General features: G+C 40.1%; 1 protein-coding gene across 5 annotated transcripts in view; it reads left to right on the plus strand.

Moving 5' to 3' along the window:
* ULK4 (unc-51 like kinase 4) overlaps window positions 1-25,432 on the plus strand; it is a 627,906-nt gene that overhangs the window by 404,130 nt on the left and 198,344 nt on the right. For 4 of the 5 annotated variants that reach the window (XM_031940060.1, XM_031940057.1, XM_031940058.1 and 1 more), the window contains exon 33: window positions 8,678-8,776. The exons of the other annotated variant lie outside the window; for it this stretch is intronic. In XM_031940060.1, coding sequence (XP_031795920.1) covers window positions 8,678-8,776 — 99 coding nt within the window. The remainder of the gene's footprint in view (window positions 1-8,677; window positions 8,777-25,432) is intronic. 5 annotated transcript variants of the gene reach the window in all.

The raw sequence follows: 25,432 nt of genomic DNA on the forward strand, positions 1-25,432 counted from the left end.
CTATTGGCCCATTGACCTCCTCTACATACAATGTGCACTCAGAGTTGATTTGCCAGAAGCAGTAGTTTGTCATTGATTCATCTCTTGTACTTCCTCACTTGCTTAATCTTGTGACCATAGGCATGAAAATTTTGATTTAGGGGTTAGGGAAGTTTGGCTGTGTAACAAAGCTGATTGGCCCATTTGGGGGATCAGAATTGTAACCTCTGACAATTAGCAACAAATGATCAAATTTTTTGAAGGGACTTTAGTGATTAACTAGTCTAGACTTCTCTGCTCAAATCAATTGCACTAATTGCCCAGTAATATTAATTTTTAAAAGCATTTTTCGTGTTTTGATCATCTAGAATTTAGAACATTAGTTCCTTATTTTCTCATAATTTCCTGTTGAAATAGTAAGTGACAAACAACAGAATTTTGAGGGTTTGTTTATTTAAAAGCAAAAGCAGATTGACCAAATACTTTTCCAAAGCTCATAATAGCAGAGCTAACATTAGATCTCTAGGATATTTGTTTAGTCTACAGTAGTTAGTATTAAGAAAAATACTTCCTACCATAGCTAATTTGGACCTGGTGGCTTTCTGGCATAACATAATACAGTAAGCAACTCCACTGAAGACACCCAAGGGAGGGGGGCTTTTCACAGATGCTTGCTATTTATTTGACACTCATTTCTTTTCTAAAAAGCTGATGAAAACAATCTAACTTTTTCTTTCACATTCCTACATTAATTTGAAGTAAACTATATAAAAAGTGTCAGGTCCTTATGAATACTAGATTTCTGTTGGCTCCCCCCCCCCAACTACCTGTCACACTAGCACAGTGAAAAATTTCTTTTTCTTAAAAGTACATCATCTCTTATATCTGATCCCATTGTGGTGGTTGTAAATTCTTTGTGATACAATAGATAGTTCCTCTCAAAAATGGCTTTGATGCTTCTAATGAAAGATTGTCAGGTAGATTAGAGATGAAAAGGATCAGAAACTGAAGGACCCCAGAACAATGGAAATCTCCTTGTGTAAATGATTAGGAAGACACTCATTAATATCTTTTTACTGCCTTCATCAAAATCTTCCTTTTTATATATTCATAAAAATTTGGTAATGAATTAATCATGTTTCATTCTCCTTAACTCAATTATAGAATGCAATACAATTAATTACCTTTCCGAATCCCCCCCGCATCATGTTTACTATATATTCTTCTTGGCATCCTTGACAGCTGCCTTTGATCTCCATTAGCAACCATGGTACCTGGTGCCAGCCATGAAAGAAACCAAGATAAATACTTAAGACTGAATTATGAGCAATGGCAGTTGAGGAAATAGATTGAGTGTGCATCTAAGACACATTCCCCTGAAATAGTGAACTACAAATGCTTTTAAAACCATGTCTCTCTTCAGCTTCTTTTAAGTCCCAGAGCTAAGATTTTCCTTAATGTAATCTACATTTGCTTTGAAAAATAATTGTTTTTGATCCAACCATTCTGGAGAGCAATCTGGAACTATGCCCAAAAGGCTATAACTGTGCATACCCTTTGACCCAGCAGTGCCATTACTGGATCTGCATCCCAAGGAAATCATAAAGGAGGGGAAAAGAGCCACGTGTGCAAAACTGTTTGCAGCAGCTCTTTTTGTGGTAGCAAAGAATGGAAAAATGAGTAGATGCTCCTCAATTGGGGAATGGCTAAACAAGTTGTGGTAGATGAAGGTAGTGAAATATTATTGTTCTTATTTTAATGACCTAGAAAAAATAACAACAAAGTTCATATGGAAAAACAAAAGGTCAAGAATTTCAAGGGAATTAATGAAAAAAAAATCAAATGATGGTGGCTTAGCTGTACCAGATAAAATTATATTATAGAGCAGCAGTTACCAAAACTATTTGGTATTGGCTAAGGAATAGATTAGTTGATCAGTGGAATAGATTAGGTTCAAGGGATAAAACAGTCAACAAATATAGCAACCTAGTCTTTGACAAACCCAAAGATCCCAGCTTTTGGGATAAGAACTTACTGTTTGATAAAAATTGCTGGGAAAATTGGAAACTAATATGGCAGAAACTAGGCATTGATCCATACTTAACGCCGTACACCAAGATAAGGTCAAAATGGATTCATGACCTAGGCATAAAGAATGAAATTATTAATAAATTAGAGGAACATAGGATAGTTTACCTCTCAGACCTGTGGAAGGGGAAGGTCTTTATGACCAAAGCAGAACTAGAGATCATTACTGATCACAAAATAGAAAATTTCGATTATACCAAACTGAAAAGTTTTTGCACAAACAAAACTAATGCAAAAAAAAAAAGAAATATTATTGTTCTATTAAAAATGATAAACTGATTATAGAAAGGCTGGAAAGATTTATTTGAACTGAGGCTGAGTGAAACAAGCAGAACCAGGAATACATTGCACACAATAACAGCAAAAATATGCAATGATCAACCATGAAAGATTTGGTTCTTCTCAGTGGTTCAGTGATCCAAGGCAGTCCCAATAAACTCTGGATAGAGAATGCCTAATGGCATCCAGAGAGAGAACTATGAAGACAGAATATAAATTAAGACATGCTATGTTCACTTCTTTTTGTTTGTTTGTTGGTTTGTTTGCTTGCTTCCTCCATGGTTTTCCTTTTTGTTCTGATTTTTCTCTCCCAACATGATACATAAAGCAATGTTTATTAAAAATAAATAATTTTTTTAAAAAGAAGAAAGAAAGAAACTGTTCTAAAACCAGAAGAAGTTTAAGAGTAGGAGAAGCCAGCTTTGATGGTTATTGTTACCTAACATTTACATAGGGTTTTTTACTTTTGCAAAGCATTTCATTTTCATCTATGATCCAAGTGATAATGCATATTGATAGGCTGCTTTAAAAAGTGTTTTCCTTTCAACAATACTGGGAGTTCAGTAATATAAGAGGTAATATCTATATTTTACAGATGAAGAATTATGACCTGGGAAGGTTAAGTGATTTTTCCCAAAGTCACGCAACTAGTAAGTGTCAGAGCTGCAATGGCAACCCCCATCTTTTCTGACTGTACATGAGTACAGTGATGGCATCATAGCATGTTGTAAATCTCAAAAAATAGTGATTTTTTTAAAAGCAAGTCAATGCACATTTATTGAGCACACTAATTTTTTTTTCAAATCTTGTCTCTGACCCATTCCTTCTGAGTGTTCCTGTTAAAGAGGAGTTCCCAATCTACAATGATGGGGGGACTTTCCAGTCAGTCGATGGACAAGCATTTCCTCAGTGCCTTTTGTGTTGCAGGCACTGTGCTAAGGAATGCAGATGCAAAGAAGGGCAAAAAAACAAAACGGGGTGGGGTGGGGGGGAAAATCACGCACCAAAAATGATGTGCCAAGGAAATAGATACAGGGTAACTTGGAAATACCATCGTGGAAGGAAAGCACGGTCATTAAGGGGGAAGGAGAGGCTTTTTGCTGGGACCTGAAGGAGTTCAAGGAAGACAGATAGAGGGGAGCAGGGTGACCATTCCGGGCAGGGGGACAGTCAGTGAAAACTCATGGATCCAACAGATGAAGAGTCTTGTGTGAGTAATAGTAAGGAAGCCAGGGTCTCTGGCTCATTCAGTCATTCTACCTGCATCTGACTCTGGGTGGCCCCACCTGGGGTTTTCTTAGCAAAGATACTGGAGTTATTTGTCATTTTCTTCTCCAGCTCATTTTACAGATAAGGAAACTGAGGCAGCAGGATCACCCAACTAGTAAGTACCTGAGGCTGGATTTGAACTCAGGCAGCTGAGTTTTGCTGACTCTGGGCCTAGCATGAGGTGCCCTGATCTCAGAGGAATAAAGTGGGGAAGGAATGACAAGGTAGGAAGGTGCGGGGGTGGGGGGGGAGGGTTGAAGGGCTTTCCATTTGGTCCTAGTGGATATAAGGAGGCATTAGAGTCTGTGATACCATTAGCTCTGCTCTTTCAGAGATTGCTGATTTGAGTGCCGGGTGGTCTAGAGGGAGAAGAGGCTCAAGCAGGCCTCCTTCTGCCCCGAAGGGGGTCAGGGGATTAATGCCAGGATGGGGGGAGTGCCACAAGAGTGAAAGGGACAAAGGCAGAAGTGGCAGGGCTTGGGGACAGGCTGGATGCAGGAGGCCAGAGGGAGTGAGGGAGGGGCCCAGGGCTTGGACAGTGGTAGAAAAGTTAGGAAAAGGGGGGGAGGAGGGTTTGCAGATAGAGATCATGAGCTCATTTTTGGGCATGTTGAGCTTAAGATTTATGGGATGTCGCTATCAAGATGTTTGAGAGAGTTGTATGTATGACATTAGAGATCAGAGATGTTATGACTGAATAATTGTCTGTGTCGAGATGGTGATTCATCTGTGGGCGCTGATGAGAGCTGTCAAATGAAATAACGTGGAGGGAGTTTGGGGAGCACCAGTGGTCAGGGAGGCGACCTAGAAGAATGCAGCAAGGCTGACATAGAAGGAGCTGACAAGGAATGGGGGAACCAAGAGAGAGCAGTGCCGTGGAAACCCGGAGAGATGAGGTGCCACGCTGTCTGAGGCTGCTGAAGTCAAGGAGGAGGAGGGTTGAGTAAAGGCCATTTGACTGGCAGAGGAGAGAGCCTTGCAGCTGTTTCAGCTGAATGATAGGTTGCCAAGACCTAAGAGACAGAGAGAAAGCAGAGCACTTGTTTTAGGTGACTTCCAAGAGTTTGATCACAACGGGAGCAGAGATACAGGAGGATGACTGCTAGGGATGGAGGGATCAAGAGAGGATGGGGGAGATGTGGACATGTCTGCTAGTAATAGAGAAGCAGCCAGGAGGCAGGGAGGGATTGAAGATTAATGAGAAGCTAGGAATGACTTATGGGTTGTTGTCAACTTGGAGGGAAACGGTTAGTACAATCTTTCCATGGCCTATGGCTTTTTTTTTTAAAGTTTTTATTGATACCTTTTTTTTTTAATATCACAATAGTTTTCCCCAGTATCTTTTTCCCAGTCTCCACAAAAGCATTTTTAAAAGACAAAAAAGGAAAAAAAGTCAACACAAATGATTAGTACATCAAAAAAGTCTTAAAAATATATACAATGAACAGCACTCATGGACCTTCCACCTCTGCAAAAGGATGAAATAGGAATGGCTTCTAATAGCTTTTTTTTTCCAGTCATACTTTTTATAATTTTATGACATTGACTTTTTTTTTTGGCCTCAGTTTCTTCATCTATAAAATAGGAATTTATGAAGATCTAATGAGTTTATATTTTTAAAGTTCTTAGCACAATGTCTGGCACATAGTAGAGTCTGAAGCTAGATTCAAACTCAGGAAAATGAGTCTTCCTGACCCCCGCCCAGCACTCTCGCCATTGGCCACCTAATGCTTTGTGTGTATTGTTTCATTCAGCTTAATTTACTCTGTGTCAGTTCATACAGATCTCATGTTCTTCCAAATTCCTAATTTGTGATTTCTTGTGCCAGTAGTATTCCATTATGTTGCTAAACCACAATGGCAGAATTTCCCAATCAGTAGACCCTCCATTTTGTTTCTAGTTCTCTGCGCTCACACATGCAGAGCTATGAATGATTTCGTTATAAATGAGACCAGACCTCCCTTTCTGTTTTTGACCTGTTCTGTGCCCAACATCAGGGATCCCTCTGAAAAGGGATCAGAGACTTCCTTCGTGTTTTTTGGTGTAACAAAGAATAGCTTGTGTTTATATAACACCAAAAGTTTACAAAATGCTTCCCTCCAGACATCTCCAGGAAATGGGTTGTATGAGTCATATCATTCCCATAATATAGGTGGAGAAAGTCAAGGCTAAGAGATTTAATGATTGATCCTGGACTCGCCTAGATTACCACTTGTAGAATTTAGGGCTTATTTCTTCCACTCCGAGCCTTTATATCTCATAGCGTCCTTGTTTGGGTTGGTGAGTTATCAAATGACTGGCTCGCCCCCGACCATGCTCACGTTAGAGAAGGAGGGGGGAACATCAGGGACCACTGAAGCATGGAGGGATTTTGCTTGTTGCCTGGGTACATGTTGGATTTCAGGTCCAGAGTTCTTTCCTTAATAGTGGTCCCAGGGATTGGACCTAGTTCCCCAGGTATCTGCGACTTTCCTCATCAGTTGCCATAAGTCTGTGATGTTCCATTAATCCCATGACCTGAGTCTCTTTGAAGATCTTTTCTCCTGCATCTTTGGGGGAGCCGAGGCAGTGAGGCTGCAGCTCTTAGCACACCAGCTCTGATAACTCGGTCAAGAACTTTAGATATTTGTGCCCTTGTAGTATCTTTCTCTCTTCTCCTTCTCTCATTTATGTTTCTCATTGACAATAAAGAAAAGCAACGTAGGTAAGAAGAAAAGGGATCCTGAAAAAACTCACCTCTACAACAAAGCAGGGGTAGGGATAGCTGGGACCGGTGCTTTCCAGGACACTGGCCGAGACCGGGTCTGGAGGAAAAGCTTATCCAAATGGGGGCCGTAGAGATTTCTCCTCCTTTTGTCATGTCTTTTTCCCCCTTATATTATGTTCCCTTATGTTATCTTATATTTCCCTTATATAATATAATTGTTATATTTTCTCTTATATAAGCCCGCTTAGCTTACTTTTGCCCAGAACACAAGTGGGACTTGCTTCTCTCCAGTCATTTTTGAATCCCCAAAATCTTAACTGTCACTCATGGATAATTGGAGAAGAGTGGCCAGGTGTTTGGGATCACTAAACAAGGGGGAAAGCCCTCACCAGGAGTAGGGGCTTTCTGTAGCCGATGCACAGGCAGCCAGTTTTTACATTGGCTGTAAGAGTCGGCCTTCAGTTCTGCACAGAGTATAGAGTAGGGATCTGAAAGAAGGGATTTTTCTACCTACTTATATCCTCAGGAAGGAAACACCTAGATTCTCCAACTATCATGTCATAGTTAAAAGCATTTGATCATCCCCATCTGACACTTAAAAGTAGAATTGAGATTTCTAGGTTAATGCTACAGTTTTTTTATGAGAAATCTCCATTTTTCTAATAGAGTTTCAGACATAAGCTCATAAGCCAGTGGAAAACATAGAGGTTCAAGGCTAATAGGTCCCAATCAGTTCTGATATAATTGGAAGTAATTTGGTCCATGTAATTAGAAGATAGATTTTCTTTTATCAAGATGAACATTAATTCTTTTATTCTTCTATTGCTTTTTTGGTTTGTTTTTACATCATTTTCATTAATTAATACTCTCCCCTAATTTCCCTACCTGGTAAACTATCCCTTGTGGACTAGAAGAAGAAAGAGACAAAGAGTAGTTCGGTAAAATGAAATAATACAACCATGGCTTAGAATACGTGCAATATTCCTCTCAACAGGAACCCTGCTGCCCTCCTCCACCAGAAAAAAAAAAAAGGGCTGTTTGTTTTTCCAGCTCTTCTCTAGGAGCTACATTTGGTCATTTAATCAGCAGGATTCACTTTGAATTGTTGTTCTTTCCCTTTACATTGTTGTCAATGCTTATGTTGTTTTCCTGGTTCTTCACAATGTATTCTGCATCAGTTCATTTCAGTCTTCTGTCTGTGAATTCTTTATGTCCTTTATTTTTATGGTATATTAAAATAGGCACAATTAATTTATCCATTCTTCAGTTGATGGGCATCTACTTTGTGTCCTGAACATTAATTCTTAATTGAGCACCTTTAATCAAGGAAAATGGATACAGAAATTCCTGTCATTCAGCCTGAGGCAATGAACCCATTAGCTTTCTAGAGAGGGGACCAGTAATCCCAGCCACTGACCTAAGGCAGCATACCCACTTGCCTTACATGCTTTAGCAAAGGACATTGCCTTCTCTTCTCTGACAGATTTTCTCTGACCGAAAATGAAAACGTGGTTAGAAAATGAGCATGAAATGTGTAATTACTTAAAATTATATGCTAAAGAAATAAATGTTTCTTTCATCTCAAATAATTCAGGTTCAGAAATCAAAACCCCAACACCACTTTTATGTATTTACTATAAAATCCCTTTGAGAATACAGATAAAATAAATGTTCTTTTGATTTTCTCCTTCCTGTTTGTCCCCTCTAATAAAAATAAACCAATATGTTTGAGGTTTATCAGCATAGCAACATATATATGAGTGTGTGTGCATATATATATATATAAAACATATGTATCTGCATGTAGTATTTATAAGTGCATATACATCAAACATATATATATATATATATATAATATGCTTAAAATAACTTTTGGATTTTATTCAGCCTATTCTTTCAACATGTTCAGATATATAGAAAGTGTATATTTGATAGAATGTATATATTTTCTCTGCATCATATTTAGTTGAAAATACTTAAATTTGGGGCAGCTAGGGCTCCAGTGGATAGAGCACCAGCCCTGAAGTCAGGAGGACTTGAGTTCTAATCTTGTCTCTGACATTTAACACTTCCTAGATATGTGATCCTGAGCAAGTCACTTAACCCCAATTGCTTCAGCAAAAAAAAAAAAAAGAAAGAAAGAAAGAAAGAAAGAAAGAAAGAAAATACTTTAATTTTCTTTTACTTATTCTCATGGGTACAATGGATAAAAACAGTTCACCCATAGCTGTTGTTTACTTGCTCCTAAGAATGATTATCATCCTTTTGAATTCTTTGTTCCCATTCAGATTTGTACCACTGTTTACTTCTAGTATGCGACAAGGTGACCATTTCTTTTTCTCTCTCTCATTGAAGGCCCAGAAGAATGCTACAGGAGAGCATACTCAGGCTGCTGAAGACCTTTTGCTTATTAATAAACCTCTGACAGATCTAACTAGCTTGCTTATTCAGCTGGTAAGAACTTATTCCCCCAGAACCCTTGTGAATATTACTCATGTTGGAATTATTTGAATATATTTTTCATCTCATGGGCTTCAATGTTGGGTTTATCTTTTCTTTTGAACTTGAGTCAAAACCAAGTTCTATAAAGGTTCTTTCTAAGGATAAATGAATGAATATAAAAGTTTTTATTAAATACTGTGTGCCAATCACTCTGCTAAGCATTGCTGATAGGAAAGAAAAATGAGTCCTTGCTCTCAGGGAACTCACGTTGTAATTGGGAGAGACACTACATCTACATTTGGATGGAGGCAACTGATTGTCTTCAGAACAGGCAGCAGCAGGACAGAAAGCAGGGCTCCAAAGCTCTTAGGGACTCTCTGAAATTCAACTCAGCAAACCCTCAAATGCTGAAGTATTATAAAGCCATTGAGGTTATCATTGTATAAAAACATCTTGACTCAGAAAGCGTCTCAGAGCATATGCTGCTAGCCAAGTAATGACCGCTGGGCACTTCCTGGGTGCCAGCCACTGTACTGAGTGCTCAGGAGACAAACACATTGAAGTGGGAGAAGTGGGCACATTGAAGTCTGAAAAGGTAGGAGCGCAGCCTAGAAGGGAATAAAGAGGAGCCAGCCAGGGCCAGCTCTATCTAATGACCCTCAGAAGAAGAAGACTCTGTGGGAAGGTGAAGATTGAAATAAGTAAGAATCCAATGACTTCCAAACAAGAGATTTATGGTAAAATCTGTATTTTTTGGATCCAGGCCTGTGTTTTTTGTTGTTGTATGGAGATCCTGGTGAGGAAACGCCTTCAACCAGTGTAGTTATGTGATTGCGTTGTGACTGAGAGCCCAGTGAGCACCCTGTAGCCAATCCGTGGGTGTCCTGGCAGGGATCTGAAGCCTGTCTTGCTGGTTCTGCCCCCACCATGCTCCACTGCCTGTCTTTGCAGAAACGTACCTAATTTTTAGAAAACCTTCACCTACATTTACAGACCGCAAACCAAAGTTGTCCCCTGTTGAAGGCTTTAAAAAAATTTTTTAAATTTAGGTTATAGTTGACTTCATGATCCTTTTGGGGGTCAACAGCATGCTCCATTTCCCCTCCTAGGGGAATGCTCCATTAGGGCTTATCATGACGAGCTCCACTAATGATGTCAGCATCACAGGCTCTCTTAACACTGATGATCAAATGAGAAAAACAGGAAAACACCGAACCGATCTCCACAGGAGTTTAAACAAAAAAGGGTTAACGTGGGCCCGACAGGAGACCGGCTGAAAGAGCTGCCATCTTGCCCGCATCCCCGGCTCTTGAAAAGCTCTCGTCAGAGTGAAGTGTTTGAGATGGGAAGTCCCCGTTTTAATTCAGGGACGCCTGGAGCACGGAAGGTGTTCTTCGGTGGATAAATTGTAGTTGTTTCCTTGGAGGCAGTACGAGTGTGCGCATGCAGCATCCCACCAAGCCTGAGCCTTGAAAGGGCTTTCTCGCTCTTGTCTCAAGGACAAAATTAAAGCCTCCTTAAGAAAAAAAGGAAGAAGGACCACATTGCCTCCTGTAGCTTTCCATCTCCAGAAGGGGAAGGGAAGGAGTCGTTTTACTTACCCCTTTTCTGTAGTTATATTCCGTTTCTTAAGAGACTTAATTAAGAGATGTAACTGATTAAGACATTCCTCCCTTCTGCCAGGATCCACAGCCTCCACCGCCTTTGATGAACCTAGGTTTGATTACAGTGTTCGTAATAGTTACCCTGATTACCCTGTTTAATTACATCCTTCAAGTGATTGGGCCGAGGGCCGGGAGGGCTGCCCTCCATCCTCGCGGCAGCGGCAAAGAATCAGGCTCTTTCAGAATTGTTTGTTGAGCAAGTGCCTGTCTCGGTAAACCTAACAGCCGTGACAGACCATTAATGGGGAAAGCTCTGGCAGCGGAGCAGCGGCGGGCACCTGGAATGGAGATTGGCTTCCCTACCCTAGAGCGGAACATGTGCTGCCTTGGGAGGCAGCTTGCCCATTCTGAAGTGGAGCAAGACAGAGACGCGAGGCTGTCATTTTCTGGGAGCCTGGAGTGGAGGGACGCGTCGCTGCGGGAGAGGGCACCGGGGCCACCCCAGCCAGGATGGGGGGGTGGTGCTTTGGCCGCTGGCCAGCACACTCGGCTCGGGCCTCAGGCCGGCCTTGCAGGGCTGCAAGCGGGCAGGCGACCGTCCCTGGGACAGACCCTTCAGAACCGGGCATTCGAAGGGAGCTTTGGAAGCCTTCTCGGCGGATACCTCGCTGTACAAGTGAGAACCTCCGACTGACGTGTCTTAGGTTCAAGAGCCAGAAAAGAAGTTAGAGATCATTCAGTCCAGTCCTTTCAGACTCAGAGGGTTTGGGTAGTTTGCCCAAGGTCACTTTTCAGTTACATGTACAAGATAGTTTTCAACATCCTTTTTTTAATTAAAGCTTTTTATTTTCAAAATATACATGGAGAATTTTTAACATTCACCTTTACAAAACCTTGTGCTAAATAATTTTTCCCTTCCCTCCCCTCTCTCCTCCCCTAGATGGCAAGTAATCCAATATATTAATATTCATTTTTGAAAGATTTTGAGTTCTAAATTTTTCTTCCTCCTTTCTTTCTTCTCCCCTCCCCAAGACAGCAAGTAATCTGATATAGGTTATACATGTATAATCATATCAAACATATTTCCATATTAGTCATGTGGTAAAAGAGGATCAGAACAAAAGGGAGAAAGAAAAAAATCCAAATTGAAAATAGCATACTACGATCTGCATTCCAGACTCCATAGTTCTTTCTCTGAACATGGACAGCATTTTCCATCATCAATCTTTTGGAATTGCCTTAGATTGCCTTAGACAATTCAGTATATCTGAGAAGAGCTAAGTCTCTCAAAGCTGATCATCGCACAATGTTGCTGTTTGTATATACAATGTTCTCCCGAGAACCCAGGTCTTTTGGCTTCAGACCTGTTGCCACTTCTCGTGACACTTGTCGAATGTCACCGAGCTAATTGTAAACAGAATTAGGACTGGTTTATGTCTCTTAATTCCTTTGCTCTAATGACTTTTTCTTCTTCCATTTTCCAGAATGAGAGGTTTTACTGAATTCAGCAAAATATGCAAGATGAATCCGTGCCTGACCCAACTGACAGTTAAAAACATGCTTTTACCTTCTGTATTCAACTCATTTTAACAAACATATATTAAACATCCACGGGTGATATTCAGGTCATTTGGCAGGGGACACAAAGGCAGAATCCCAGTCATCCACAATCCAGCTAGGTTGGCTCATTACTAGGTGTTCTTTCTCTGGTACCTTCACTCAGCTCTATCTGCTCAAGAGCTGTTCTGTTCATCTTCCATAACATCTTCACTGGAGATTCTTCTTTGCAAGCAGGCCTTTTCCCAACTCATCCTCTTCACACCTTTGCCATGTTAGTCTTTGGATTCTTCCCTTGAGAATTTACTCTATGTTCTTTTGAAATCAGAAAATAATGGTCACTATCAACATGATACTAGATACTCCAGTGGGTCTGTGATCTCATCATTGTGAGTACTGTCTCCTACTATACAGATTGTAACTCCTTAACACTAACCCATTCTGTTAGTCAATCGATGAACATGCATTTAATAAAAGCTTATTATGTGCTAAACATTGGCAAAGAAAGGGAAAAACATGGCCCTTGAGCTCAAAGAGCACACATTCTAATGTGGAAGACAATGTTCAAAGAATTTAGCATCTCAAAAATCTTAATATATTTTAACTGCATTAAAACTTTGGAGATTTCCTAAATCTAGTATTTAGGAGAGAGAACCTTGGAAGGAAGACATCTGAGGGAGGGGGAGAAGACTAGAAAAGGCCTCTGGCAAAAGGGCAGATTTGGACTGAGTATTAGAGGAAGCCAAGGAGCCCAGAAGGCCAAGATGAAGAATCAGAATTCCAGGCAAGGGGACAGCCAGTGAAAGTGGATGGAGTCCGGAGGTGGAGTATCTTGTGTGAGAAATTAGGAACAAGAAGATTGATATCACTGGTTCCTGGAGAATGTATATGGGAATAATACATAAGAAGAATGGAGAAATAAGAAGGAATTAGGTTTTATATGAACCTTTTTATTTGATCATGGTAATAGGGACTTTATTGAGGAAGGGACTAATATGTTCATATGTACTTTAGGAAGATTCCTTTGAAAGCTGTGTGGTAAGGAGACCAAAGCAGGCTACTGTAACAGTCCAGGTAGGAGGTGATGAGGATTTGCTCCAGGTTGGCAGTGATATGAGTGAAGAGAAAGTGGCAAATAGAATATATATATTGTGAAGGCAGAAATAATGAGATTTGGGATTAGATTGGATTCCCTGTGACTTGTGCCCTTGTCCTCCTATTTGGTTGTCAGGAAGCATCCATGTAATGTTTCAAGGATCTTTCTCAAGTTCTGACATCCTGAGCAAACCAATCGAGTACACTGATTGTCCATCGGTTATCCCTGGCTATTGTCACAGGACTCATCTTTTCTCTGCCATACATGTGTCTTTGTGGACTTCCTTCACATCATGCCTCCTTCACAATTCCTTGTTTGTAATGTATTGCAAGGGCAGCTAAGTGATGTAGTTCATACTGTACCTGCCCCTGAATCAGGAAGATTCATCTCCCTGGGTTCAAATCCACCCTCATACATTTCCTTACTGTCTGACCTTGGGCAAGACACTTCACCCTGTTTGCCTCAGTTTCCTCATCTATAAAATGAACATGAGGAGGAAAGGGCAAATCTCTCCAATGTCTTTGCCAAGAAAACCCCAAATGAGGTTACAAAGAATCAGACATGTCTGAAATGACACAACTACAATAACAACTTGTTGCAGCTTGTTCACATCTGCCCTGTGCCTTTCCATTTTCTTTTGAGTCACTCTTAAGTTGAATTCCTCAGAAATTTTACTGTTTCATAACTTAGTCATACAGTATCACCCAAAAAATATTGGTTGTAAAATATAGGAATACATTTATGATCCTTAAGAAAATTGCATTTTTTCCACCAAAGCAGTCTGTCCATTCTTGTTCAAATATGGACCTACCTCTGGGCCCAGTTAACCAGTGCTCCATAAATTTCTACTGTGCCACACTATTTTTCTCAGAAAATAGATGCAAGTCCTTTGATACGGTAATTTAAGTTTCATAGAATTCCTTTTGCACAACAACTCAACACTGTGATGTAGGCAATGCTAGGGTTATCGTCCTCATTTCACAGATGAGAAGACTGAGGCTCTGAGAGGTTAAATTGCTTCCGATCACACAGAGCTGGGACTGTAAATCCCCTTAACCTGGTTCCAAGTTGTCTTATCTTCATTCCTTCATTACCTTTTCCCTCAAAATGTACTGATAATACACCTGCTCCACCAAGCATCCCTCTGAAATCTCATTATAATGTTATCTCTAATGTTTGTATTAGTAGAATTGTATTATGGGAGAAACCACCCAATAAGACCACCTAATACTTAGAGAAAATGCATCTGTGGGATGGACTCCTTTTCAGATCATCTCTTATATTAAAATTCCAATGGCTTCACAAAATACCTCATTTGATAATCTGTACTGCATTATGTATCATCATTGAATTAATTAAAATGATCAGGGGAGAGAACTTTGGTATACTTCCTATGTTGCACGGAGTGCCAAATATTTATGGCTACATCTGTGTTAAAGAAAAATTGTAATAAGCCTATTGGGAGCCTAACTGGGGCATATGAATGCAAAAGATAAATTTTACTAAGATTGTTAAAAACTAGAAGAGGCACAGTGTGAAGGTGGGGGAGGAGAGGGAAAGGCAATCTTTAGTTTTCATTTATCTAGGATGATTTTGGTGGAATCCTGCCTAAGGGAAGAAAAATAAGCTAGTTGGACTCTTAAAAATTCTTCCAGGAATATAATTCTATGAAAGTAAAAAATGATTATTCTAAAGAAAATTTGAAACCTATTTACTTGCAAATTATTAGCTGCATTTGTAATGTGCATGGTATGTGTTTTATGCTGAGATATTTGGGCAAGACCTGAAAAATTTAGGGTAAATAGGTGGACCATGGCCCCTGAAGAAAAAATATACCAAGATAATTGTTTTGACCTAAATATTATATTTCCTTGAGCTCTCTAAGGAAGAGGAAATTAGAAGTCAAGCTGTACCATTGGGATATTTTTTTATTACGAGATAATTAATGCATGAATTATAGCCTACTTTTCCCTGATTTCTACAAGCACAAAAAAAGAGAAAGAAAAGAAAAAAGGAAGAAAGAAAAGAAAAAAGAATTGTTCTCAGATTTCCAGGAGAGGCTAACTACTGAAGCTTCTCTGAGTTGTAGCAGAATGGGACCCAGTTTCAATTTCTCCCTCTTTCTTCTATGCCAGAGTAAGCTCATAAGACCCCCTATTTTGGGGATTAGCTAAAAAGGTTTTTTGTATTATTAATAATTATTAAGCATTTAGTAAGCACCTACTATATGCCAGATCCCGTGGTGTTCATTGCGGATACAAATGAAAAAAATGAAATCATGGTGAAAATAACAAAAGGGAAGAGATTGGATTGGGGGTGGGTAGGTTTCATTACTAGCTGTCTCAAGTAGTATTCACAGTCACAGATTATTAGTGCAAGAAGAGACCTTAGTGTTTGCAATCAGTCTATCCAAGCATATTGCACAAATAAGGAAGTGAAGGCCCCAGCAGATGAAGTACCTACTTTAAATCCCAACACCAGAAAGACCCTCTATCCCATGAATCTGTACATAAAGGTAGAGGAAATTCTACATTGGTCACCCTGCCTTGATTTCTACTGCTTCTGCAACCCAAGAGTGTCTTCTTAGGTCTCTTTTTGCTGTCGCTTTTGCAGGTTTTGTGTCAGAGGATAGTATTTAATCAGTTTTGTTTGTCTTTTTTTGATCACTCATATTTTATTATTTCTACTTGATCATTTCCTCCTTATTCAAGAAAAAAAAATGACCTCACCCCACTCCTTCTCTGATCTCCCTACTATGTGCTATACTGATCTCTAGAACATGTACTTAAATGTTAACCCTTGCTTGGACCAAATACTCTTTGCTCTTCAATTCTCCATTAGCTCACCACTGTTTGGCTTTTGTCAATGATTTCACTCTCTTATTGAATCACAATTGAGACTGGATCTATTTTAGAGCAAAAAAGGGGGGATTTTGTTGCCAAATTGAATCAGTAAGTGTAAGGGAAATTTATTTTCCTTTATCTTCCATTTTCTTTCAGTAAATTAGAGGGTTGGAGCTTTTTCTGTGAAAAGATATATCATTTCTCACATATTCTAAATAATTTTGCTAAGTACTTAATCTAACTTCGAAGGTAAATTATGTAGGTTCATGGCCTAATTCTAAAAGTCTTTCCCTCTAATTATTTCTGCAGTTAGAATATGAAAGCCACTGAATATGAAAATTATGCTAGTGCCTCATATTATAACATCAGAAAGTCGTGATGAGGGACAGGAAGTGATGCATCCAAGTGCCTGATGCCCCATCTGTGAAGGGCATGTGTTCATAAGCTTTGGGCTGGGGAATAAAGAAACCTACCTGGCCCACGTGCGAGCTCGACTCTCATCCTGGCCTTACTAGGTCAGTGAGATCTATCCAAACTATGTTGTCTTAGTCTTAGTGGGAAAGTTATGTGCTGGAAATGGGCTTTGGGTTTGGATGGAACCAGAGGATCTGAGTTCAGATCTTGGTTCTGCCATTTATCACCACGGTGACTTAGACACTGTTTTTATGCAGATCTTGGTTTCCTCTTCTCTAAAATGAGAATGTTCTCTTCCAGCAGTTCTGTTGCACACAGACTGTTTTTCTTTGGGATTTTGCTTCTAAATGTTCTGTAATTGCTCCTTTCTGGATTGATTCTTGAGTTTGTAATTCTTTGGATTAGACACTTTGCTCATTTTCCCAGCCTTCTTCCTGGGCACTTTTAAAGTCGGTCTGGGCTGAACACGTGTCCTCTTGGTTCCTCCTGCCATTTTGATAGAGTATTGAGTGTGTGATTCCAGGTTCTCAGGGTTAGCTCAGTCTGGTCTGCAGACTCCCAGAGATTCCAGAGTGGTCTGTTAACTGTCTTGCTGTTCTCGCATCCTGCAGAAGACTGGGCTCCTCTCCTTGGCTGTACCAGCTCTCCTTTCCCTGGTAGACCACCTGAGTCCTTTGTCATTTTTTGTGTGGGAATGACCCATGGGTTACTAGTTGGACCTCCATTCCCTAGGGAGCCTCTCTCTGCCTCCTCATGTTGATCCAGGCTGGAGAAATGGCTCTGTAACTTTTTCTTGGCCATCCCGTTCAGTTCTGTTTTCTCTGCCTTGTGGAGACATGGGGGACAGCTGAGCTCCCCTTCCTCCTCCTACCCCTCTGCTTTCTTGGCTCTGTCTTGCCTGAATTGGCTTTTCTTGCATTTAGCTTCATAAATACTCATCCCAGGAGTTAATGCTTTTCACTCATTTGTTTAGAAAATGTTAACCTCTCCTATCTTTGCCTTCCTCTAATACTCTGGGCTGCCTTAATAAAGTACTGTCGTTCATGCCCATCCACAGAGATGCAGAGACCCACTCCACCCCTTCCCCCTGCTGCTGTTGCAGAATTCCCTTAGTTCAGCCAGTTTTCTATCCAGTCTTCTTGACATTTTTCTTACAGCTAAGCTTTTAGGAGGCTTTCTTGATGATCAATTGTGTAGTTATACACTTGCAGACACCCAAGAGCATGAACCATAAGTATTATAAAATAATAGAGTTTCAGAATATTTGCTTGATGCATACTGATCAGAGGCTAGCAGGACCCTAGAACTACACAGCCCACGTACTCATTGCCTCTTCATTGTTACCTACGTGACAGTTGCATATAAAATACTGACCATATCTCAGCTTGAAGGGCTTGACCAAAAAAGTATAATTTTGACCAGAAAAAATAACTTTAAAAGCGTATAGAACTTAATTCAGTTATGTCTTTCTCTGTTGATTCACAGAATTAGTTTACAGGTAAAACAACAGTGTTCCGCCTCCTTTCCACATTTCAGATTTAAAACTGGAGTCTTTCTCTGAAGTCATATGAAAACTTTTATTATCAGTGGTGATACTCAGGGTAGAAATACCTGTTTTATGAACCCTGATTTATTTTATCAAGCAAACTCAACTTAGACTCATAGAAATATCCATGAAATCAGTCGGCTAGACTCAAGAGGAAGGGAATCTTGAAACTTTATCAAAAGCTTCTTCCCCAAACATTCTGAAAATGTCTTACTGCCAAGAGCTGTACAAGGTAACCTTCATGGTATCATCTCTTGCCACAGAGTCCTAAAGAGACCATCCCCACATATACCATGACAGAAATATGGAGAATTACTGAGCATTCCAGTCCTTCAGAATGCAGTTTTGCAAAGAATAAACAAATATAATTATCTTTCTCTTAGTAACTGATGTCTGTGCAGTCCACCATCATACCTAAGATCAAAACATTAGAACCTAGTTTCAGTTAAGGAGTATGAACCTGCTGTCTGAAAGCTAACATGAATTGAAGATAGGGAATTAGGAGGTGAAGGAAGACTTGGAGAGAGCCATGGAAAACTATAGTAGTGTGTTGGAAATTGTCTTGAAATGAGAAAAGCCTTTTCTGTGTCTCCCCAAGAAGACTTCTGGCTTTCTCTCAACTATTATTGTTAGTCTTTTCTAGCTTTCCCTAATCTTGAATTGTCCTTGGTGCCCATTCTTCCTTTCCACTCCCACAATCATCTCCTCCCTCTTTCCCAGGTAAACACAATGATCTGATACTCTGGGATGATTCCCTCCCAAGGCTTAGCCCATATATATGGGCTATAGATAATGATAATTTATCTGAAATCATTCCTCAGTGATTAACATACTGACACATCATCATATGCTCCCCTTGGCAGTGATTCTGGACCCTGAGCTGCTATTGTTCTTCCTTTGTTTTCTATCCATCCATTATTTCTGCACTCCTCAACTCGAGTCCACCAACATCCCATGCTAAACCTTTTCACTGTACTTTCGTGAATACTTCCTCCATCAGTAACAAACTTGCTTTCATCTCAAACCTTTTCATTTCTTACTCTTTCTATCTCCTTGCACTCCCTGAGACCCGGACCTTCCTGATGACCCAACTTCCTTGATCATACTTTGCTACACCGACTCACTGTCAGTGGAGGAATTGGAATATGTTTTGTAAACCATTGTCATTTCTTTGCTCTCCTACTGCCATCACTCGGTAACCCATCCTTCTTGGAGTTTCATTCACTCCAGTTTTCTCATTCAATCAAGATTCTGGTGGCTGTTGTCTATCAATCTCTACAATGCTCTCCATCCTTCCTCAATGAATTCAGTTTCTGGTTAACAGATTTTTCTGCCCCAACCCTTGCCCTCCTCATACTAAAGGATTTCAATGTACCTATTCTCTCCACTGCCCTAATCTCCCAATTTCTCAATTTACTCATTTCCTCTCTTCTATTCAGCTTCAGCTACACACAGAGATGATCACATCTTGATCTTGCAATCATTCACGAATATTCCTCTTCCATGTTCTTGAATTCTAAAATACCCCTATCTAATTTTAGATCTCTTGCTGTTCCACCTCTCCCTCTGTTTTGCAACTCCAAACTATGTTTTCAGTGTTCTTTGGGCAACTAGAGGAAAGAGTGACAGACCTAAAGTCAGCATGACCTGAGTTCAGATTTAGCCTCAGACATTTAATGAGCTGTGTGAACCTAATATTTTGGTCCTAATATTTTGATCTTACGTATGATAATAGTCCTTTGGTGAACATCAGTTCCCTCCTCTCTAAAATGGGGATAATAATAGTAACTACCAGGGTTGTTGGAAAAATCAAATGAGACACTTGTAAAGTTCCTGGCACATAATCAGTGCTTTATATATGCTTATTTCTCTCCCCTTACTTTTCTCCTTGGTGGAGCAAGATCCAATGAATTGGCGATTGGGAACAGCCAGGAGTAGGACTAGGACTATACCCTCTCTGATAGCAGAATAAAATAGGATAGAGTCATGTAAAGTTCACAGTCATTGCTCTGAAAGAGTAAAGAAGGTACCATTGATAATGAATGCAGATCAGAGAAGTCATGATCTCTTGAAGAGTATCATTGTACCCACCTAGCACTTACTCATCTTGCTCTAAGCTAGAGAGACATTCATTGACAAGAAAGTCAAGCTCTTTCATATCAAATTTAGGCTAGCTTGTAAAGACTTGCAAGTTGTAAGACCTCATCTTCATCTTTCTCTGAGGTAACATAACAGAGCCCACTGGATTTGGAGACACAGGAACTGATTTAAGACTCCCTTATGTGACCGTGATCAGTTCATTCACCTGCTTTTGCCCCTATGTGCTCATCTCTAAAATATGGACTTGGATTGATGGTCTTTGAGGGTATATCAGCTCAAGATCTGTGATCTAGTTTCAAGACCCACTCTTCATTCATCTGGTCATGGTGCTCTTGCTGATGGTTTTGATTCCCAGTGGTCTTTTCCTCTGTTCAAAGGAGATTTAAGGCTGTTTTGTTTTGTTTATTTTGATTTCCAAACCACCTAATCCACTGACTCTAGTCAGCATCAAGGCTGGGGCTGCACTTGCTGCCTTGTTTTTATGGGACCAATTTCTAAGATTTACCAGGAACACATCTTCATTGGTCTTGCCACAAAAAAAGGACAGATGTACTTGTGTTTATCTGGAAGAGTGTTATGCAGTGTCCTCCTGAATATTTTAAAGTTATAAGAGAGTGGGAGACCAGGTTCCATTAGCAACAAACTATGAAGGCAGAATGCACATGTATAGAGTTTACAGCTGTAATCAAATAAAAATTATAGCAGCTAATCTGACATTTAATGATACACATAATCATTATTGAGCTACATGGTAATTAGGTAGCAGTTCACAGAAATGACTATAATTAGTGTTACTTTTATGCAGTCTAACCACATTTTTTAGTTTTTCTCCTCTCACTTTGTTAGTTTTCCAGTATCAATAAAAACAATATCCATGTCAACAGTTTTCCTGGGTATCTTATATTATTTCTTCATCATCATCATTAGTCAATAAAAAGCATTTAATAAGTATCTGCTATTTGTTAGGCACTAGAGACATATTTTCAAAGAACGAAATAAACTATATTTTAATGGAGGAGGCAAGTACAAATATAAGTTGCTATTCATTCATTTCTTGATTCCATTTCGGGTTTTCTTGGCAAAGATACTAGGGTGGTTTAACATTTCCTTCTCCAGATAATTTTACATATGAAGAAACTGAAGTAAATAGGGTGAGGTAACTTGTTCGGAGTCATTTACACACAGCTAGTAGGTGTCTGAGGCTATATTTAAACTTAGGTACTCCTGACTTTAAGTCTGATGTTCTATCCACTATATCACTAGAGAAATCCAATCAACAGCTCAGGAGTAAGCATGTACAGAATACATTGAATAAAGGATTCTACTTTTATTAGTGCTGTGTTCCCCATCCATTAAAGCAAGTAGACCACATGTTAGATATGTTATAGTAGAGATTTCTTTTGTGAATGGATTAGATGAGATGGCTGCTGAGGTCCCATCCATTTTTCAAATTTGGTGAGTCTGTAAATACATAGTTGAACATAAGATAGTTTAGAGGGAGGGCATTAGCATCTGGGAAAATCAGGAAAGGCTTTGGTTAAAAGGTGGTACTTGTACTGAGTCTTGAAAGGAAGGAAAGATTGATTCTATGAGCTGAATATGACAGGAATGGCCAGTGTTAACTTTTGAGGGCATACAAAGGAAGTGATAGATGAAGTATGGGTGGAAAGGCACTGTTGTGCTTGGAGAAATCAGTCATGTAAGTCGAGAGAGAAAGGGTGATGCAATGTGTGAAACCTGAGGGAACGTGAGTCAGCTCATAGTGTGAGTAGAGATGTGTTTGGGGAATGGATCCCTAAGTAATTGGAGGGTGTGTTTCAGGTGTGGATACCTGGTAGTTTGGGATTTGCTCAATTGTAGGGATCGGGGCATTTCGGTTTCCCTCAGGGTGAACCTTGATTTAGGGAATATGAAGAGGAGATTTCTATCAGCACAGACAGACACTCCCAGCCTATGCAACCAGAGAATAGAATTGATTGGCTGCTGGCCCTTGTAACTTCCCCCTGGGAAGATTCTAGCATATGGGGCTATTGATGACAAACCCTAACAGAATTTACAAGTCTATTTATGGGAAAGTAACACTTGGTATGAGGCTACAAATGGATTCAGAGCCAGAGGGTCAATTGTGTGTGAGATTAGATCCATGACATGATCTATATTCATTTTAAGTCCACCTAATTGTATTATGCTCTTATAGGCAGCTTGACTGTGTGGATATAATATGCATTAGACTTTGTTAAATGGTTTGCTGAAAAGCAATGGTTTGCCCAGATTAATTAACTTGCAAAACAGGAAATTAAGTCATTACTTTTTCATGATGAAGTCATTCAGGTCCTTTGTGATTCCTGCTTCACTTTCTAAATGCTCATTAGCCATCCCTTTAATGATACATTCTAGAAATACACTTCTTAACCTTTTTATGTCATGGACCCATTTGGCAATCTGGAGTCTATGGTGTCTTCCTTAGACCGTTTTTAAATGAATAAAATAAAATACATAGAATTACAAATTGAAAGACAGTTGTCAACACATTTTAAAAACAAGTTTAAAGACCCACATATAATAAGAATCATCTCTACTTATTTTAGAATATTTCCAGGTTATTGGCCCATAGTTTGGTCATTGGTCATCGTTTGAAGATTCTATCCTATTGACTTTTTTTGAGAATTATAATGTTTGATCCTCTCCAGTCTTGAAGCCTCTCTACCATCCTCCATGACTTTTCATCGATCTTTTCTAATTCAAAAATAAAAATAATAGCAATGGGAATACTACCAGCAACAGACTTGTAGAACACATTAAAGTTTGCAAAGTGTTCTTTTTACCTACATTATCTCATCTGAGCCTGACAGCAGCTTTAGGAGGTACCTACAGATCTCACCTTTGCCTTGTTAACTTCATGACCTTGGAAATGTTAAATCTCTCTGCTCCTCAATTTCCTCATCAGTAAATAGAGTTGAGGACATTTTTTATTTCCTCCCTCACAAAATAGTTGTGAGACTGAAATCAGCTAATGTATCTATCTTTAGGTTCTTTGTCTCTGTCTTGAAGCATTTCCTTTGTTTTATTTTGCTGAGGCAGTTGGGGTTAAGTGACTTGTCCAGAGTCACACAGCCAGGATGTATCTGAGGCCAGATTTGAACTCAGGTCCTCCTGACTTCAGGACTGACTCTATCCTCTGCGCCACCCAGCTGCCCCAAAGCGTTTCTTTAAAGGAATATTTCATTTTCTTCTAGTTTTTTAGCTAATTGTTTAGCTAATTGGGGTTGTTTAACTAATTGTGTCCAACTCTTGGTGACGCCATTTGGGGTTTTCTTAGCAGAGATACTGGAGGGGTTGCTATTTCTTTCTCCCGCTCACTTTATAGATGAGGAAACCAAGGCACTCGGGGTGAAGGGGCTTGCCTGGGTCCCACAGCTAGTGTCTGCCTCCATATTGCACTGGGGAGATGAGTCTACCGGACTCAAAGCCAGCCCCCCGTGCACTGTGGCACCCCCAGCCGCCCTTATTTCCTTCTCTGTGACAGTCTAACTCCACACAGTAACAATGTATCTGGTCCCTTTTCCTCCAGGACAGAAATGTCCCTTCTGGGGTTCGCAGCTACGGTTTGGTCCTGGCAGAACCATCCCTGGCTCAGGGCCCGGCTCAGGGCAGAGTCCTTCCTGCTCTGGTCTGAATCAGAAGCCTTGGTCTTCGGGGTTCTGGTGGGTGGCTCTGCAGTATCCCCGCCAGGGCACACTGCGGTTTTCCACACCTTTCCACTGTGGGAGGCTCTGCCGAGGGCTCTTGGGGGAAGCTTCCTGGCAGCGATTCTTCCCAAGGCTTAATGCCAGCCCAGGATGCCTGCTGTCTTATGCCTGAAGGTCTCCAGTGAATTCAATTACCAAGCAGGTTTTATCGAGTTCATTTTTTTTGCTCTTTTTCCTGGAAGCTCTCTCTACCGCCTTGTACCAGCCACATCACTCTCCCCTTCTGTTCCCATTCCTGTCACCTTCCTCAACTTCCTTCCTGCCCTCTGTACACGGTACCGTCTCCCGTAGTTCTCTGTCATCTTAGAGGCCCTCTTGATCATCTCTCTCCACACCCAAGGAATCCTTAAGAAATTGCTCACTTCATCCCTGACCTTGGCCTGGCTACACCAAGTTGTTAAGACCCAGAGAAACTTATAGACAATAAGCCCTAGGGATCACCTCCCCTGGGGATGGGACAACAAGGGAGTATATCCCACTTATAATTGAAAGGAAAGGGGAGGAAAACTGGGGGGAGTGGTATAGAAAAGGCAAAGAGCATGTATGTGTAAAAGATGGGAAAGATAATAGAACTAAGAGAGAGGGAATTACAGGAAAGGTCCAGGTATTTTTTTTCTAGATTTAGATTTAACAAGCATTTATTAAACACATCATTTATGCCAGATATCATATTAAATATTTTACCACTATTACTTCATTTTTATCCTCAAAGTAACCCTCGAAGTTAGATGCTGCTGTTATCCATGTTTTACCAAAGAAGAAACTGAGGCAGAGAACAGTTAAGTGACTTGCCCAGAATCATACATCTAATAAGAGTCTGAATCTGGATTTAAATTCATTTCTTCCTGATTAAAGATCCCCAAAGACAATCTGTATAAAATACTTTGTAATTTATTACTACTATATGTTCTGAATAAGTTTTCCACATATGCTACCATGACCTTGAGGATCATTCTTAGGTGAATATGACTTCAGCCTTCCACCATTACCATAAAGTCTTCCCAGAATATTGGGCAAATTTCATTTATAGGAAACCAGTGCCTGCTCTTCCAAATGTATACCTAGGATAGTCAATACACTGACTTTGTGGATTATATCCAAAGGGTAACTGGTGGTAGGAAATCTTTCCTATCTTGATAACAGCATTGGAAGCTAAAAGCAGATCAACATTAGGACTCTAGTTTTCAGCTTGAGGAAACAGAACCAAAGGAGGAGGTTTGGCTGCCAATGTAGTTTGTCTTCCTCGCATGGATAATGTACCAAGAGAGGCACAAAGGGACTACCTGCCTGGTGAGCCCAGACAAGAGGGCCTCTAGGGGGGAAAATGATGTGTGTGTAATTGTGCTCTGTGCTAGGATAATAGTGGAGAAAATCAAAGTGGGGTGGATCAGCATCTGCCTTTTGAGTACATTCAGAGATAACAAGAAACATAAAACAAGCAAAGGGGTCTGCTCTAAAATTTGAGAATTCCAAGTTCTGAGATTCATCAGAACTGGAAATCTCTCACTTCATTAAATGTCGTCCCAAGGTAACTGCAAAGGGATGAGACAACATGGTAGAGAAGAAAATCCCTACCTACAATCCGGTAGGGAGATGTAAACCTGGGTTTGGGCTCCTTCATGGATGAGCAGTGTTTCTGGGCAGATCATTTAACTTCTCTGGGCCTCAGTTTCCCCATCTTCAAAGTGTATTGGAAGGGAGAGAATTAGATGAAATGTTCTCTCATACCCCTGCTCCTTCTAAATCTTCCCCAGTTCAG

Source organism: Sarcophilus harrisii, chromosome 5 (assembly GCF_902635505.1).
Source record: "Sarcophilus harrisii chromosome 5, mSarHar1.11, whole genome shotgun sequence".
Taxonomy (NCBI): domain Eukaryota; kingdom Metazoa; phylum Chordata; class Mammalia; order Dasyuromorphia; family Dasyuridae; genus Sarcophilus; species Sarcophilus harrisii.